This window comes from Acanthochromis polyacanthus, chromosome 19 (assembly GCF_021347895.1).
Source record: "Acanthochromis polyacanthus isolate Apoly-LR-REF ecotype Palm Island chromosome 19, KAUST_Apoly_ChrSc, whole genome shotgun sequence".
Lineage (NCBI taxonomy): Eukaryota > Metazoa > Chordata > Actinopteri > Pomacentridae > Acanthochromis > Acanthochromis polyacanthus.
In genome coordinates, this window is record NC_067131.1 from 19719978 (window position 1) to 19737977 (window position 18000).

The 18000-nt window shown below is 45.7% G+C and overlaps 1 protein-coding gene across 1 annotated transcript in view; it reads right to left on the reverse strand.

Annotated features, from left to right (window-relative positions):
* The window catches only part of vstm4b (V-set and transmembrane domain containing 4b), a 33300-nt gene extending 15483 nt beyond the window's left edge, over positions 1-17817 (reverse strand). The window contains exons 1-2 of the mRNA XM_022217258.2: positions 17647-17817; positions 12277-12684 (exon numbers count right to left, since the gene is read on the reverse strand). Of these exons, the coding sequence (XP_022072950.2) occupies positions 12277-12684; positions 17647-17698 (460 nt within the window). The 5' untranslated portion in view covers positions 17699-17817. The remainder of the gene's footprint in view (positions 1-12276; positions 12685-17646) is intronic.
* Positions 17818-18000: the final 183 nt, after the last annotated feature.

Sequence of the window (18000 nt, forward strand, 5' to 3'; positions counted from 1 at the left end):
GACAGACAGACAGGCAAACTCCGGTGATTTACATAACCTCCTGGCAGAGGTAAAAACTCCGGTGATTACATAACCTCCGTTAGGGGGGAAGCAGATGAGTCCAAAAACACACTCTGAAGGTCGTCTGGGGTGGCGAACACACTCTGAAGGCCGTCTGCGGCGGCGACAAACACACTCTGAAGGCCGTCTGTGGCGACCCGCTCTGGAGCTGCTGCCGGCGGCGACCCGCTCTGGAGCTGCTGCGGCGCCGGCGGTGTCGACCCACTCTGGGACGTAGGCGTCGGAGGCGGTGTCGACCCGCTCTGGGACTTAGGCATCGGAGGCGGTGTCAACCCGCTCTGGAGCTGCGCCGGCGGCGACCCGCTCTGAGACAAAGGCTGCAGAGGCGGAGGCGGTGTCGACCCGCCGGCGGCGAACCGCTCTGGAGCTGCTGCTCTGGGGCGTAGGCGTCAGAGGCGGTGTCGACCCGCTCTGGGACGTAGGCGTTGGAGGCGGTGTCGACCCGCTCTGGGACGTAGGCGTCGGAGGCGGTGTCGACCCGCTCTGGGACGTAGGCGTCGGAGGCGGTGTCAACCCGCTCTGGGACGTAGGCGTCAGAGGCGGTGTCAACCCGCTCTGGAGCTGCGCCGGCGGCGACCCGCTCTGAGACAAAGGCTGCAGAGGCGGAGGCGGTGTCGACCCGCTGGCAGCGAACTGCTCTGGAGCTGCTGCTCTGGGGCGTAGGCGTCGGAGGCGGTGTCGACCCGCTCTGGGACGTAGGCGTTGGAGGCGGTGTCGACCCGCTCTGGGACGTAGGCGTCGGAGGCGGTGTCAACCCGCTCTGGGACGTAGGCGTCAGAGGCGGTGTCAACCCGCTCTGGAGCTGCGCCGGCGGCGACCCGCTCTGAGACAAAGGCTGCAGAGGCGGAGGCGGTGTCGACCCGCTGGCAGCGAACTGCTCTGGAGCTGCTGCTCTGGGGCGTAGGCGTCGGAGGCGGTGTCGACCCGCTCTGGAGCTGCGCCGGCGGCGACCCGCTCTGAGACAAAGGCTGCAGAGGCGGAGGCGGTGTCGACCCGCCGGCGGCGAACCGCTCTGGAGCTGCTGCTCTGGGGCGTAGGCGTCAGAGGCGGTGTCGACCCGCTCTGGGGCGTAGGCGTTGGAGGCGGTGTCGACCCGCTCTGGGACGTAGGCGTCGGAGGCGGTGTCGACCCGCTCTGGGACGTAGGCGTTGTCGACCCGCTGGCAGCGAACTGCTCTGGAGCTGCTGCTCTGGGGCGTAGGCGTCGGAGGCGGTGTCAACCCGCTCTGGAGCTGCGCCGGCGGCGACCCGCTCTGAGACAAAGGCTGCAGAGGCGGAGGCGGAGGCGGTGTCGACCCGCCGGCGGCGAACCGCTCTGGAGCTGCTGCTCTGGGGCGTAGGCGTCAGAGGCGGTGTCGACCCGCTCTGGGACGTAGGCGTCGGAGGCGGTGTCGACCCGCTCTGGGACGTAGGCGTCGGAGGCGGTGTCGACCCGCTCTGGGACGTAGGCGTCGGAGGCTCTGGAGCTGCTGCTCTGGGGCGTAGGCGTCGGAGGCGGTGTCGACCCGCTCTGGGACGTAGGCGTTGGAGGCGGTGTCGACCCGCTCTGGGACGTAGGCGTCGGAGGCGGCGGCAACCCGCTCTGGAGCTGCGCCGGCGGCGACCCGCTCTGAGACAAAGGCTGCAGAGGCGGAGGCGGTGTCGACCCGCTGGCAGCGAACCGCTCTGGAGCTGCTGCTCTGGGGCGTAGGCATCGGAGGCGGTGTCGACCCACTCTGGGACGTAGGCGTCGGAGGCGGTGTCGACCCGCTCTGGGACTTAGGCATCGGAGGCGGTGTCAACCCGCTCTGGAGCTGCGCCGGCGGCGATCCGCTCTGAGACAAAGGCTGCAGAGGCGGAGGCGGAGGCGGAGGCGGTGTCGACCCGCCGGCGGCGAACCGCTCTGGAGCTGCTGCTCTGGGGCGTAGGCGTCGGAGGCAGTGTCGACCCGCTCTGGGACGTAGGCGTCGGAGGCGGTGTCGACCCGCTCTGGAGCTGCGCCGGCGGCGACCCGCTCTGAGACAAAGGCTGCAGAGGCGGAGGTGGTGTCGAACCGCCGGCGGCGAACCGCTCTGGAGCTGCTGTTCTGGGGCGTAGGCGTCGGAGGCGGTGTCGACCCACTCTGGGACGTAGGCGTCGGAGGCGGTGTCAACCCGCTCTGGGACGTAGGCGTCGGAGGCGGTGTCAACCCACTCTGGAGCTGCGCCGGCGGCGACCCGCTCTGAGACAAAGGCTGCAGAGGCGGAGGCGGAGGCGGTGTCGACCCGCCGGCGGCGAACCGCTCTGGAGCTGCTGCTCTGGGACGTAGGCGTCGGAGGCGGTGTCGAACCACTCTGGGACGTCGGCGTCGGAGGCGGTGTCGACCCGCTCTGGGACGTAGGCGTCGGAGGCGGTGTCAACCCGCTCTGGGACGTAGGCGTCGGAGGCAGTGTCAACCCGCTCTGGGACCTAGGCGTCGGAGGTGGTGTCAACCCACTCTGGAGCTGCGCCGGCGGCGACCCGCTCTGAGACAAAGGCTGCAGAGGCGGAGGCGGAGGTGGAGGCGGTGTCGACCCGCCGGCGGCGAACCGCTCTGGAGCTGCTGCTCTGGGGTGTAGGCGTCGGAGGCGGTGTCGACCCACTCTGGGACGTAGGCATCGGAGGCGGTGTCAACCCGCTCTGGGACGTAGGCGTCGGAGGCGGTGTCAACCCGCTCTGGAGCTGCGCCGGCGGCGACCCGCTCTGAGGCAAAGGCTGCAGAGGCGGAGGCGGAGGCGGAGGCGGTGTCGACCCGCCGGCGGCGAACCACTCTGGAGCTGCTGCTCTGGGGCGTAGGCGTCGGAGGCGGTGTCGAACCACTCTGGGACGTAGGCGTCGGAGGCGGTGTCGACCCGCTCTGGGACGTAGGCGTCGGAGGCGGTGTCAACCCGCTCTGGGACGTAGGCGTCGGAGGCGGTGTCAACCCGCTCTGGGACGTAGGCGTCAGAGGCGGTGTCAACCCGCTCTGGAACGTAGGCGTAGGCATCGGAGACGGTGTCGATCCGCTCTGGGATGTAGGCATCGGAGGCGGTGTCGATCCGCTCTGGAACCTGAGCGTAGGCGTCGGAGGCGACGTCGACCCACTCGGAGACGGCTGGTGTGGAGATGTCGTCCCACTCAGGGTCGTCGTCCCCACAACTCGGGTTCGTCGTCCCCCCACTCGGGGTCGCTCGCGGCGGAATCTCAGTGACGCTGGAGAGCAGTGAGATCTGAGCACTGGAACCTTGCTTCCGCCTGGATGACTTTCCTGCAGCCGGCTCATCAGAAGGCTGAAGGTCAGGTTTTGGGTGACTGTGGTCGAATGATTGCGTAAAAGCCTCAGGTGGTATCAGACGGTTCAGAGGGGGGGTCTACAAATTCAAAAACAAAGTCCAGCAGAGAGCGGATGAACCATGGCTTCTGGGCTATTTCCTGATATGCCATCGATGAGTAGTCCTTTTTAGGGAGACTTGTCGCCCCCTTGCATAATCCATAAAGACGGACAAGGGAGTTCAACAGGTCATTGTATTCCCTAATCTGAGCAGAGTCCTGTGGTGTAACGGGTGACTGGGGCTGGCTAACGAGGTCACTGTCCTGACCAAGGCCAGATGGGGCATTCCATAAAAAGTCACACAAGTCACTGGATGAAATAGTGATTGGAGGGGGCCGTGGGTTCTTGTGTCGGAGGACTCGTTTTTCTGAGCTGGGCTTGTATGCCAGCCTAGTTCCAGCGAAAGGAGACTTGCCAGCATTCTTGGCCAAGGGATCAGGGGAGAAGGAATATATGGGGTTTTTGGGTGGATGCGGTTTAGATGGAGTAGTGGTTGAATGAAAAGTCATGGTTCCGGTTCGAACAGTACGCGGAGGGGTAGCTAGATTAGCAGTGGAACGGGCGGAGGATTTATGAGAAGGATAAGGGGCATAGATAGGCTGGGTCATGTATTTCAATGGAGTGTGCATAAACTCCAGGATATGGTCCGGCAGGTGGCTCATTAGCTGGGGCATCTGGGAGGCCACCCTGCGGGCCCGAGAAGCAAGATCCTCTAAATGGTCTTGTTCCCGAGCCTTTGTCCACTCACGCCATAAACAAAATAAGGTGTGGTAGTACTGGTTGTTTTCCTTAGATGAAAAAAAAATGGCAAGGGATTCTGGGGAAGGGATAGTGATGGCCTGTTTGCCAGCTGGGTTCAGTTTTGGCCGGATCATTCTCTTACGATTTTGAGGATGGAGAACCCAAATGCAGACAAACAGACCGACTCAATGGTTATAATGAAAAAAAAGGGATTTAAGAGAAATTTAAGAGAAACTCAAAAACCAATAATCAGGAACTGAACTAGGGAAGCGGGACCGGAACCAGATTAAACTAATGCAGTAGTACAAAAAGGTTCTGTGTAGCTCTGTCGCGCAGCAGCTGTACACGCTGGAATAATTAGAAATTGGATAAATCTGGTGCGCTGTGTGCCATAAAACTGCCTTTCATCCTCATCTCTAAAATGTCTTCTTTTTAGTGCAACTTTTGAATGGCTGAAGACAGTGGAAACATTCATTAAACTCTTTTCTATCATCAGAGGCACAGAGTTGCATTCATTTCCTGACTGTATTTTAGACTTGTGGCTCTTTTTTTGTGCTCCAACAAACCGAACACTGTAAACATCAGTGTTCAGACATGGGCTGGCCTGAATAATGATCCTCTGTGAGTGAATCAGCCGATGCTCTAATGTACTGTATTCTAAATGACTGGAGATGAATGTAAGCACACAACCACACTGTGTGTCCTAGCAAAATTTTGAATAATCCACCCTTTCACTTCCTGTTGTCTCTTTGCATCTTCTGGGAATCGGTGTCTTTCTGTGCACTTGTTCACTGTGTCCTCTTTAAGACATAAACACAGACTTATTTTGTTGGCTTCTTAGTCATATGTCCCCTTTTTCTTACAGAAAAAACTCTAAGGAGACGTTTGTGGTTTTGATTTTTCATTTTTCCTTACTTACTATACTTAAATCTACGCCACATCCGTGTGCCATGTCCCTCGCCGGAACACTCTTGTTAGCTCCCAATCGCCCACGTGTGTTATAGAAAGACCTAAAAGTTAAATTTGTTTTTGCCAAGCGGAGGCTGTGTCCACACCGTGTGCTGCCCTCAGCTTGTCTAGCAAACCCTCTGACCTCTCTGGATGTGTTTAATACAACAGTAGTAAACACAGTAGTCCTATGAATCTGAGACAGATTGTGGAAACACCTGGTCACCTGATGTTATCCCAAAGCAGGAATGCCATTAGTGTGATGTCATAGAAACACACATAAAGTGTCAGTTATCTGCTGTGTCTCATCTGAAGTGGGGACCAGAAGCGATGGTCCCACGGGTGGTTTTAACCCCTCCAATGTGTAGCTGATGTTTATCATAGCTGTCAACAAGTAGCTTGGATGCTGGAAAGAAATTCCACTCCCTGTTGGTTGACTGGACAGAAATACGGCTGTTATTCTGGTGTTTTTAGAGCTTTGGTATGTACGCTGTATTTATTGTAATTACCCACCCCAGATCCTGGACTGCATGCTGGATTTCCAAAGTTATTGATCATTCTTCACTCAAATGGTAGTTGGATAGTTGTCCTGTTTGGTTAGGCATTGTTATTTAGTTTCATTTTAGAAGTAAAATATCAGTTTAAATCTTTTTTTATTCCAATTGTATATACCTTTGTGCACAATTGCATGTAAGATCAACAAAAATGGCATTATACCCCCCAGTCTACAGTTAGCAAGATGCTCTTGACTTCAGAAAATGAAGGAGCATCACAAGTAAGTACACTTACTGATGTACCGTACTTAAGTACAATTTTTACACATTTGTAAATTCCTCTCGTATCTCCACACTATGCTTTAGTTCAATATTAACAGTGTATAAGAAAATATAACGTGTTTTAACCTGAAAAACACACAGAGAAGAGGTACATCTCTAGCCCTGAGTAGTGTCTTTCAGGTTGTGTACACCCCCAACAACCTTAATGTAGTTAAAGAACAGTGTAACCAAAAGTACATTTACTAAAGTACTAAAGTACAGTATTTCAATACAGTTTTAAGGTCCGTAACCTTTACTTGACTATTTCCCTTTTGTGTATACTTTCACTCTTCAAGAACTCAGAGTGAAATATTACACTTTATACTCAACTACATTTATCTGACCACTGTTGTTACTTGTAAGATGAAGATACTATGCAATAAATAATATGACAAGCTCTAAAACGCAACACAAACTTTAAGATTAGCCAGTGGTTTCTGACCTTTGTGACTTCTTGCAAACAGCAGTTTGTAGTCTAAGTTACAGTTTAGATGTCTGACTGGGTAGCACCTCCTCAAAATAATGATTTTTCCTTCTAATCTTCAGTTTCATTACAGTAAACGTTCCAAAGATCCAATATCTATTCAAATCAAAGACTAGAAGAAAAGTCCAAATCTGAAAATAGATTGATGTATGAGAATTCATTTATTTTGTCCTCCACTATAAATCATGTGGTGACCTCTTAGATTTATTTGCTGTCCCTGTTTATTAAATTGTAAATAAAGTCATTCAAACCAGCTTCACCTGCAGCAGATACAACTGTAACAGTCTGCTGACACACCGATGCTCTATTATTCTTAGCCTAATGATTATTTTATGTGTCATGTGTAATAATATATCAGTTACTTATTTTACTTAAGAGGGATTCTTCATGGAGGACTTCATTTGTAATTGAGTATTTTTACATTGCTGTGTTGGTTCTTTCACTTAACTGAAGGATATGAAAGGAGCAGAACTCAATAAAAGTCTTAAAAATAACTTAAAGGATCTCAAAAGAGGAGATCCAATTAAAAGATTAAAAAAAGAAAAGATTTATAGCTTAAAATAAGGTCTGATCCTGCCTGGAGACCGGAGTTAGACATCTCAAGAGTGTATGTAGCAGAAGTTAGAATCAAACTAATGTATGTTAGACATTGCATTAGAACATTTGATGTGACTAAGATGAATGTACAGATGACACAGTTTTGGCAGGAGGTGTAGTTTCCAACAGCCTGCTAAACCAGGGAGGTATTCGTCATCGTTGGGTTTAGCTTCTTGTGACAGTAGTTGTATTTTCTGCATATTTTGACATTCATGTCCTAATTGCAGTATTCATCCAAAAATGTCACAGTAGGCTTTTTTATTATTATCACCAAAACCATAATGGACCAGCGCTTCCTTGGATGAAAATAGCTCCCCACATCCTCGACCACGAAAGGTTAAGAGCCAAACACGAGCCAGCTGCCCACTCAACTGTCACTGCAGACCAGCTTTGGAGCTTTACCTTCTTCAGCACAACTATCTCTTGTTACATTTCTGCTGAGTCTCTCTGGACTCTCGGCCTGCTCTACTTTCAGGAGGGAAACTCCACGTCCAGGCCAATGTCAACAGCTCTCAGTAGGGACTGCTTGTCTGCTCGGGCCCAGACTTGGCTGGGCTTGACACCCTGAAAGTCACAGACTGCAGGAACGGTTCCATGGAAAATGTGGTGAGCAGAGTGTGGGGAGGAAGACTACTACGTTAATAAATTTTGGGATGAAGTGTCCTCAGATTCTTGCAAGGATGAAACATTGTGATTCATTGATTATTTAAGCAATCACTCTTAAAGAAGTAATTTGTCATGGATGCCATTTGTAGTGCTCTCCAACCACTAACCAAAACTCATGCAAAGTTAAGACGAAAGGCAGACAGTTTCAGGTGCTATCCACTCCTGTTGACTGACAGCTGTGGACACAGGACACAGTAAATAACCTTTCACTGAACCCCAATAAATGTCTAATCATAACTTAGCAACCATAACTAGGCTGTAGGTCTGTCAAGCCTGGGATTACTCAAGTAAGTAAGAGTAGTCGGTTTATCATTTTAAGAAGAGGGTGGTATCTCTCTGGCCTTTCTGAAAGCAAAAACGCTAGCAAAAGTGTAAAAAGCAGTGCATTTATCCCATCAAAGATAGCGGTAGCCACCATGACGTCACCCATTGGTTTGTGGACTACCACTTCAAATTCTTGAGTTTGGAATTTGGTCATGGTTGTTTTGGTCTTTTGAAATGTGATAAGCAAAGGGTGGAAGTGGTTGAAGACTTAAGGACAGTACAGACACAAAAACAGGAGCATCTTGACAATCACATGGAAGCCCTGCTTTAAAACATGCAATGCTTCATGTTGTATTTTACTCTGAATAGACCATATTTTACTGAAAGAATATCATGCTGTACTTTAAAAGACTTGAAACTAGCAATTGAGACCATATACTCATCAGGAAAATGTTTACTGAGAACACAAATCAAGTGAGAAGTAGAGTCATTTTCTCATAGACTTCTATACAATCTGACTTCTTTTTGCAACCAAATAGCCACCCCCCTGCTGGCTGTTAGAAAGAATGCAGGTTAAAGCCACTTCAGCACTGACTTAACTTTTCAGGTCATCTTTTATATAGTCCATGATTGGCCTCCCTCCAACACAAGCTGCAGACCAACTAACCAGCTAGTGACAACTAACCTCCTGCTGTCATAACAATGCTCTGATTCCAAGGCTATCATTGACTAAATTGTGGGATTGCAGGTTCCATTAAAAGAATTTTCTGTTCACAACTAGCATGTCTATTGTGTTTAAGTTATCAGGCTAACATTAGCAGCTGTGCTTTTCCTTCAATGTGACTTTATACTCTAGCAAACTTTGCCAATGATTCCATAGAGAGGAATATCATTTGACAAACTCAGTCTGTTAGTCTTCATTCTAGAAGTTTTATGTAGAAGATTTATATATTTTTTCAAGTAATTTACAACACAGTTTTCATTTTGAAGTGAACACAGATTTCTACAAAGTATTCAATCAAGCAGTTCATTTAAAATATATTTAAAAAAAATATTACATCCATATTGAAGCCCTTTAAGTCAGTCAGTAGTGGCTGCACTTACAACACTGAGCCTTTGTAGATGGTCTCAGTAAGTCTTGCACATCGGGGTGCTCCAATTTTATCCCATTCTTCTTTGCAAAACTACTCAGACTCTGTCAGATTACACAGAGATCATGCATGAAAAGCCCTTTTCAAGTCCAGCCACAAATTGTCAATTGTACTGAGGTCTGGATTCCTGATTGAACAACTTCCATTAGATTTTGGACTTATATTAGACAGCACACTCTGCCACCATCATCAAAACACCAAACCAAATAACCTTTCAAGGCACTCTTCCACATTTTCTTCTGAAAGAATGCCATCTGTCACTCCAGTAGAGTTTAGTGATTGGAGAATCATTGGCAAGAAGCGCTGAAGTTGTTCTGGCTGCATGCGGTTCCACGACACCTCATTAAGATACATTATGTAGATTTTTCCTTTAATTTGCCACCCGTCTGTATGTGAAACCTGCTTCTTAGTACCTCTGTCTAGAACTCAGGACTTATTTATCCTCATTTGCTCTGATTTTGGAGCTTTAAATCTGCCACTATTGCCATTGTACACTGCATATGTGCCACATGTCGACTCGCTCCGCAATAGTAGCAACAATTAGCACCAAATTTGGTGACAAAAAGCTTTCTTCTGTTGATAGCCATTTGAACTGAAAGTCTGCCACAAGTCTGGTTTTCTGAAAGTGAAGGGATTTCAGTGCAGTATCTGGTACCAGTGGATGTGTCATCCATTCCGTTGTGTGAACGTCTCGGGTACCAGCGGTGGCATTGAAACCTCACGCTCTCTGCTCCTTCTCCAAGATCATTTATTTATTCACAGCTGCAACTTATTGAGATGCAGGATCCTTTTATCTACAGTCGTTCCTAACCAATGACATTTCCCTCCCAAATCAAAAGCAGGACAGTGCTTGAGCTCACTGGATCCACTTTAACAGCATCTTCAGCCAGATGAATTACATCATCTGACTGTGGTCAGAGAAACTGCTGCTACTGGAGACACAGAATTGTTCCCCCAGGACAAATAGTTAAAACAATTTGAGTTTACTTGCGCCTCTTTGGGGCTCTAAGTGTAGGAACCAGTGAACATCAGCTTGTTCACTTTAAGCTCATATTTGGGGGCATGTGACAGAATTAAACAAACATTATCTGCCACAGAGATGAGCTATGTTTCTTAACATATACAGTCCTTGATTTTCATGCCCACATTACTGACACACAGAGAGATAGCAACACGTCAGTGCTCTTTTTTGCCCGAATTGTTTAATGTTACGGGGAGCTACTCGGTATTCGTCACAGTTTTTTTCTGCGGGCCAATCTCTGCAGACAAAACCTGCGTCTGCTTAGACCTCTTTGTGGTTACACTGTTATCAAAACAGCATTTGTCATTGCTTCTGTTGTGGTTGGAGAAATAGCTGTCAAGTCTCCGCCCTGAAACATCAAAAGCAGTGATGTCATTCTGTGAGAAACTGTGCCACACAAACTAAATATAGAGTTCCCAGTTTTTTCTTCTGCTCTGCACTCCTTATTTTTTGCTCTTTAGGAAAATTTTCACCACCCCAGCAATTCAAGTAACACAAATTGTTTGCTATGAGATGCATTACAAGTGACACAAAGGTGGACTTCTGAAGAAATCTGAAGCACAATGTATGTATGTTCTTCTGATGTTCGTTAAGCCAATGTGGGTGGGTGTAGTTGAGAGTCTGCATTTTTACCCATCTATCACATCTACCCCGGACCACAACTTTATCCGCAAAGATAGAGTCTGTGCAACTTCACTGAGTACCAGAGAAATCACATGCAGACATGTCAAGGTTCATGAGCTTCAAAGGATTTACAAAATACATTACCATTCACCCAGACAATTTCATGTTTTCCATGGAAACTCACACTTTTATTCATGTGCTAATATAATTACACAAAGGTTTTCTAATTATCAGTAAGCCTTTCAACACCATTAGCTAACACAGAACACATGAATGATGGTTGCTGGAAATGTCAACGCAGACGACTACAGGGACATCTTGGCCACAAAAGTCCTGCCGTGGGTGAAAAAGATCACAAAGAAGGGAGACTATGTCTTCCAGCAAGATGGTGCACCAGCCCACACTGCCAAGGTTGTGCAAGAGTGGTTAGGGTCCAAATTGCGTTTCTGGCCGAAGGACATGTGGCCGCCGCAGTCACCTGACCTCAACTCCCTCGACTACAGCGTGTGGGCGCACGTTGAGGGTAAGGCCTGCAAGGTCCGGCACAGTAGTGTCGAGGAGCTCAAGACTTCCATCAACCTTGTGTGGGCAGGAATGAAGAAGGACTATGTCCGCAAGGAGTGCACAGCCTTCAGGTCTCGTCTGGAGCGTGTGATTGCAGCCGAGGGTGGCCACATTTCTGATTAATATTATCATTAACACATATATTGAAATATTTGCAAAATAAAAAGTTATGTTATTGCACCAAAAAATCTTTGTGTTCATTTTCGTGAATGTCTCAACAAGTGTAACAGAACTTTTGCAAAGCCTGGTAGTAGAAAGATATATAGTATAAAGTGCAGTATATCTTGATCAGTCGGTTTGTCTTGTGTATATGTGTCGTTTGTAGATGATTCTCCATAAGCAGCAACAGACACAAGATGCAAAGAATGTTAAATGGACAGAGGTTTTTTTTTTACTTCATCTTTTGTACGAAGTATCAGTGTCTGTATTGATATCAGCAATTCCTACCTGGATTTTACTTGGTTTGGGATTGGAAGAGAAACAATTGGTAGACTAAACAATCTCCTAGACAGTCCATGGGACAGAACTAAACATCAGATGTTGTGGTGGTGAACAATCTACTATTGACTGGTGACAAGTTCCTAGAATCTGTATCCTGACTGATTTGTGATGAAGTGTTCCTGATTGACTTTGAAGCAGCTGCTATGTGTCATTGTCATGTAGTTGCATTTATGATAGACTGTTTTTGTATTTTTCATGTATTATAATTTCATCAGAGTGACTCCTTCTTCTTCTACCAGCCAACAGAATTGCTGAGTAAGTGACTTTAGGAAATTCTGAGGAAGTCTACTTCATATTTATATGAAGCATTGCTTTATTCACATCTGTTAGCACTGGTCTTGTATATACAAACGTGTATGTTGTCGCTTGCCTTACTTCTATGTGGAAGAAGTTTTGGATTTGACTCTGCTAAGAAGGTTTTGACCAAAACCTCTTGTAATGCAAATCATCAAATATGAGACAGTGTGATCACAGAGCGCTTGCTGGGAAGGGAAAAGGACAAGAGAAAAACAAGATAGTAAATCAAGCCCTCACCTCTGAGCTCAGTGGCTGCTGTGCAGTTGGATGAGGCCTTCCAGCGGTCCTGGTGCTTTTTAAACTCCTGCACTCGACACATGTAGAGCCCCCGGTCATCCTCGGACACATTCAGAATGAGCAGCTCAAAGATCTTTCCCTGCTTCACCACTGTCAGCTTCATCTTGGGCCACGGGAAGCTCTTTGTGTAGTTGCCATAGAAACGGGCCTTCCTCATGTTGACGCGGGCGATGAGGAGTTCATCTTCCGGTTGGTCTGTTCCTGCTGGTAGAAAGGTCCATTTAACCACTGGTAACGCAGCGTTGCGGCGTCGCTGGGACACAACACAAGTGAGTGTGATGTTTTGACCCTCCTGGGCCACCGTGAAGGGGGAGGGAGTGATGGTGACATTGATGGCTGAACACAAATCTGGAGAAGCAAGTTACAGTTATGTCAGAATCTGTATTTGGAGAAATATGTAGCATGAAAGAGTTTGGATAATGTCTATTAGATGTCAAATATTTCATGTCTCATCGTCTTCCATCCATTTATAATAAACAGAAAAATATGCGAGAGAAGTGGATTCATGCTATTTCTTGACTTTGAAACCTTCCTCTTTCTTGTTTTGAGTGCATGCTGGTCACAGCAGCTGTGTGGTTATGACAGAGTTGAGGGATCTCTTTAAGCACATTCAGCTGTTTTCCTGTCTTCCCATTGTTTTGACCAACGCACAGATGGTTGACTGCACTGTAAAAATACATCATGTCAATTTAAGTGCAGAAACTAGAACAGAGTAGTTTATTTTATTTGCTTGAATAGTTGTTTTAATGCAAGAAAAGTTCAAAAAGTCACATGTAAACATTATCTGTTACCCCATTACTTCTATAATCTTTGAGTAATGAGGCAGTTACACATTCACTTTTCCATTTGACGGACAGCTGAATACTATTTACAATATCACATTTAGACTAGTGGTTTTAAGTATTGCAATTTACAAAGAGTTCGGGGGAAATGCTAATCACCACAATGGCTTTGTTTTCAACCATATTAGGAAAATGACCAGTTTACATTAAGCTGAGTAAACTTGGAAATAAAAATTGTCACAATACAGTTCATCAGCAACACTATGTCTTAACAGAGCTGAACAGAAACACTCTAAAAAGTGGATAAAACCTCCAAAACCCAGTTCTTAGATTTTACTGTAGGCCACCAGAAATGTTAAATGTCACACATAGCTACAGTCAGTTGACTATTTTATCTTTTGTTCCAAAGAAATACAGGGAGCAGAAGACGGTGTCAAACTCTAACCGAGTTAAATTCAGCAGCGTGCCAGAGCCAGTAGATGACACAAATTTGTTGTTTGTCAACTAAAACAGGATGCAGAAGATGTTTTCCTGCTTCCTACTTCGTTGTCAGCAGAGATCCTTCTGAAAATTCTAACCTCAGGTTATCTGCAGACAATATGTAAATGGCCATTTCAGATTTATGCACCTAAATGTGGACCTACCAGCATGCATAAAGCCTGTTATTTAAGGTTGACTCATGCAACCTTAAATAACAGGGAAAAAATGTCCCAATACAATCCATGCTTCGAGATATATAATAAAATAAGGCAGTTTAAAAAAAACTGTATGTATTTGATTAAATTTAGTGAGTCAGTGAGTGGCACATTTGTTCAACTCAAGACTTTTTATTGTAATTATTTAAAGTGGAAACTTGCATCAAGTTTTTATGTTGTAAGGTTGCAAAAGTACAGTACACAAAGTGAAATATGTACCTTTGTTTCGGGCTTATGGTTCAATTGATTTTTGATAGAGCATATAGTTAGGGCACTCAAATACTGCATACTGTCAATGTGCAAAAAATAAATGACAGAAATGAGGAACACATTCATCTGAAAACAGTCAGCACAATATAAATGAAATTTCAAAATATCCATTGAGACAAGTGCAATCTATTCATGATCAAGATAAATTAACTTTTAAAAGTGTAGTATGTGGGCTGCACAGTGGTTGATGGATAGCACTGTCACCTCGGAGCTAGAAGATCACCAGTTTACGATCTTTATGCGTGGAGTTTGCATGTTTTCCGTGTGAATGCGTGGATTTTCTCCTCATATTCTGGCTTCCCACTGTCTAAAAACATGCTGAGGTTAATTGTTTAAACTGTCCATAGGTGTGAATGTGAGTGTGATTGTTTGTCTCTAAGTGTAGCCCTGTGATAGACTGGTGACCTGTCCAGGGTGTCCCCTGCCTTCACCCTAAATCAGCTGGGAAAGACTCCAGCCCTCCAGAACCCTAATGAGGATTAAGCAGTGTACAGATTATTGTTGGATGGAAGTGTAGTATGTGATTCTGAAGAAAGACTGTTGATGTTTATGTCATTAGCATGTTTAGATAGTTAGCATGTAGCAGATTTTTCTGTCCCTCTTGGTCCCTCTGCCACTTTCCCCTCTGTCCTTTGCATGAGGACACACTAGAGTAGGGTTGGGTGAATTGGTTTGAGCCACTTTGTTTACCATTTGCAGACTCAGGATTTAATATGAACTTTAGAACAGAACAGACATCTAGTGGAGTGTGACTGTGAGAGGAAATTCACTGAATTGGACAAAAACTATGCCACTGAGTCTGCCTTTAAAGCCTCTGGAGTTTTTTCTTTGCAAACTTATGAGATTTGTTTATGATAGCTCAGTTTCTCAGGCCTTGTTTTTATCTAGTACTAAATTTATAGCATAATGGTTTACTGCTTTGTGTTTGTGGATGATATGTGACATTATTTTGGTATTGAAAATGCAAAAAAAATTAAGTCTAATTGATTGAGGTAGGTAACCAAAAATATCAGTTACTCGGTATTTTGTCTCTTTAGAAAATATTTAAGCGTACAGCTGGTGTGCATGGAAGGGTGTGCTCACAGTTCTCCAGGTGGAGGTACCCAATACCATGTTCTCACTCCCAGTCATTACTCTACAGACTCTGGTTTGAAATTACATCATTTGTGCAAGATGACTTTGTCAATTTCTGTCATTTTTGTCTAGAGTACAGTTTAAGGAAGTGGTGATGCGTCATCCATCTTTATATACAGGAAGCTCGGCACATACAGTCATGGAAAATATAATAGGAGTGTGAGTATGTCGACGTAACTAGACTTATGACAGTAAGTGTTTGGTTCACAGGGCGTACCATAAAGTCTCAGATAGAACTGGACATCACACACCCAAAGGTTTGGGATAGCTTGATACTATGATAAAATATTCGTAGTCTCTAATCACTTAAATTTAGTTTAACCACAGGAATTTAGGTAGACTAACCAACAAAAACACTTAAAGGGAAAGCTTCCACAGAGATATGTCTATTAATGACTGAAATATTGTTAAATAAATGGCTTTTCAATAAATAATATGATTTAACACAGAATCTTTGAATACTAGTTAAGTGCATGGTTGGAAACTTTTGCTCACTTAGATTTAACCTGACAACAAATCAATGGCCTAGTCACAGACTATCAGGGCAGGACAGGCTCAGCAGGCTCACATCACTGAACTGAATGGTGTAAGTGCAAAGTGCAGTCTGAAAATTCTGTACTGGAAATAGCTGACAAAACAGTGTTCATTCAACACAAGTTTTCACTGCAGCTACTTTGAACCTTTGGGTCCACAGTTGAAATTAAGCTTAGGGGAAATTATTTAACTTCCCCAAAGAGTGCCTGCTCCTAGGGTAGTCATTTCTAAAAGTTTAGGAACTCTGGGGTCTCTGGTGTGGAGCATTTCTGATCAGTTTACGTGCAGAATTTTACTTCTCCCAGTCTGTTTTAATCAGGACACTGTTGATCTCCACAGTATCTTGTAAAATGTGTTTACATTGATTTGAGTCTCCTACATGTTTACTGTTGATATCTTTTCTACCCCTTGCTTTATTTGGCATCATCATTGTTGTATAGTGAGTGATCTGCATTACTGCCACCTACTGGTCAGGAGTGGAACAGTTTGTTGTGTTTGTTGCTTACAGAGACGACATGCAGAAACAGCTGCCACTTTTGCATACGGTGATGGAATAATTAGCCTAATCTTTGGGAGTTTCTCAACCACAGTTGAAACCCAGATAAGGACTAAACTAGAGATACAGGTACTTTGGGTGAAAATGCAGTCATATTTGCTTGCTCCAGTGACTTTAGCTTCTGTTAGTTGCCTTCAAACTCAGGGTTTTCAATTGTACATTATTTTTATTATTCTTACCTCTGTCAGCTGCACTTCTTTTAAGGCTCAAAAAGTATTGAGTCCAGCTGTTCCTTTTTGCCAACATGAATGGGATCTCTGAGAAGTGCTTCAAGCATGGTAAAGTCATGCTATATTGTCACAGGATCTAGTTTGGGAATCAGTTGTGTGATTCAGATGAGTAGATAAGTGTGTTAATTGTGAAGAAAAAAGAATGAGCTCAGTCATGACCAATTACTAACAATTAGGAGGAACATCAGAGAGAGATTTCAGTCAAATTCTCCCAGAGCTGAGAGTGGAGCTCTAATTATGTGCAGAAACAAAAGGGATTGAAGTCATTTTTATTCCACTTGTAACCAAAAATGGCACAGCCACACTGAATACAAACTTACAACTAACTTGAACTTGTCTCTTGATAACAAAGGGACTGTGAAAAAACAGAAGTTGCCACAAAAGTTGAAAGCTACAGGTTGTTTCTGAAATCCATAGAGACGGAATGTATTGTTTCTCAACAGTCGTCCTCCCTCTCACTCTGTCAGCCGTGTTGTTTTTTGCAGTTTGTGTCACCATTCGTGGGATGTATTTTGAGGAACAAACTGTATTGCTACATATGCTGCATGACAATATATCACGCATCTGCTTTTCCAACCTTTGGCAACTCTATAATCCACACTTTCCACGATACGCAAGCATTTTGCTGTCACACAAGTCAAAACGAGCAGAGCACGAAATTAAGATCACTGCCTCCTTCACAATTTTGTCTTTCATTTGGTCCTGAATGACAGAACAAAACAAGGCGAATACAGCTCAGAGGCAGACAGAAGATCACTGAAATCACCAAAGATTAGTGAGGAGGTGAAACTGCAAGCTCTGTTTTACTTTCAAACACTCTTGGGAAAACCACCAATTTTCACCTTGGGATTCCCTCTCATCTCTGCAAACATGTGTCACTTTGATAAAGTTGCTCTTTTCTTACCAACCCACCCTACAATCTCACAAAAATGCATTCCAGCAGACTGAAATAAATGTTTCTTCATCAACCTAAAATGTTTTTCTCCACATCTTCACCCAACATCCCCCTGATTCTTAGATGTTTTCTGCAAAAATGAATCTGAAAAATGATGGAAAACATTTTGCCTCCACCACCATTTTGGCCTGAAGCAAACTAAACTTTTTCCTACCTCCAAACAGAGCTCGGGTCAGGAGAGCGAAGACCACAGAGGAGATCTTCATTTTCCAACGACTGCAGCCTCCATAAACTCCCAGTTCAATACCTCTGAAGAAAAGAAAACCCAGGTTTCCTCCTCCTCTTCTTCTTCTTCTCTTTTTTCTCCCCAGCTGAGGAGTGTAATATGAAACATTGGACGCTCTGTTTCTACTTAGAACCTCCCCCCGGCCCTCCCCCTAATGTCACACACAGTGAAAGCACGTTTGGCGAGCTCACGTGCACGCCCACATACACACATAAACACATATACGTGCACAACGAGCAGGCAGAAACAGACAGGTGACCGAGGACACACACACACACACAC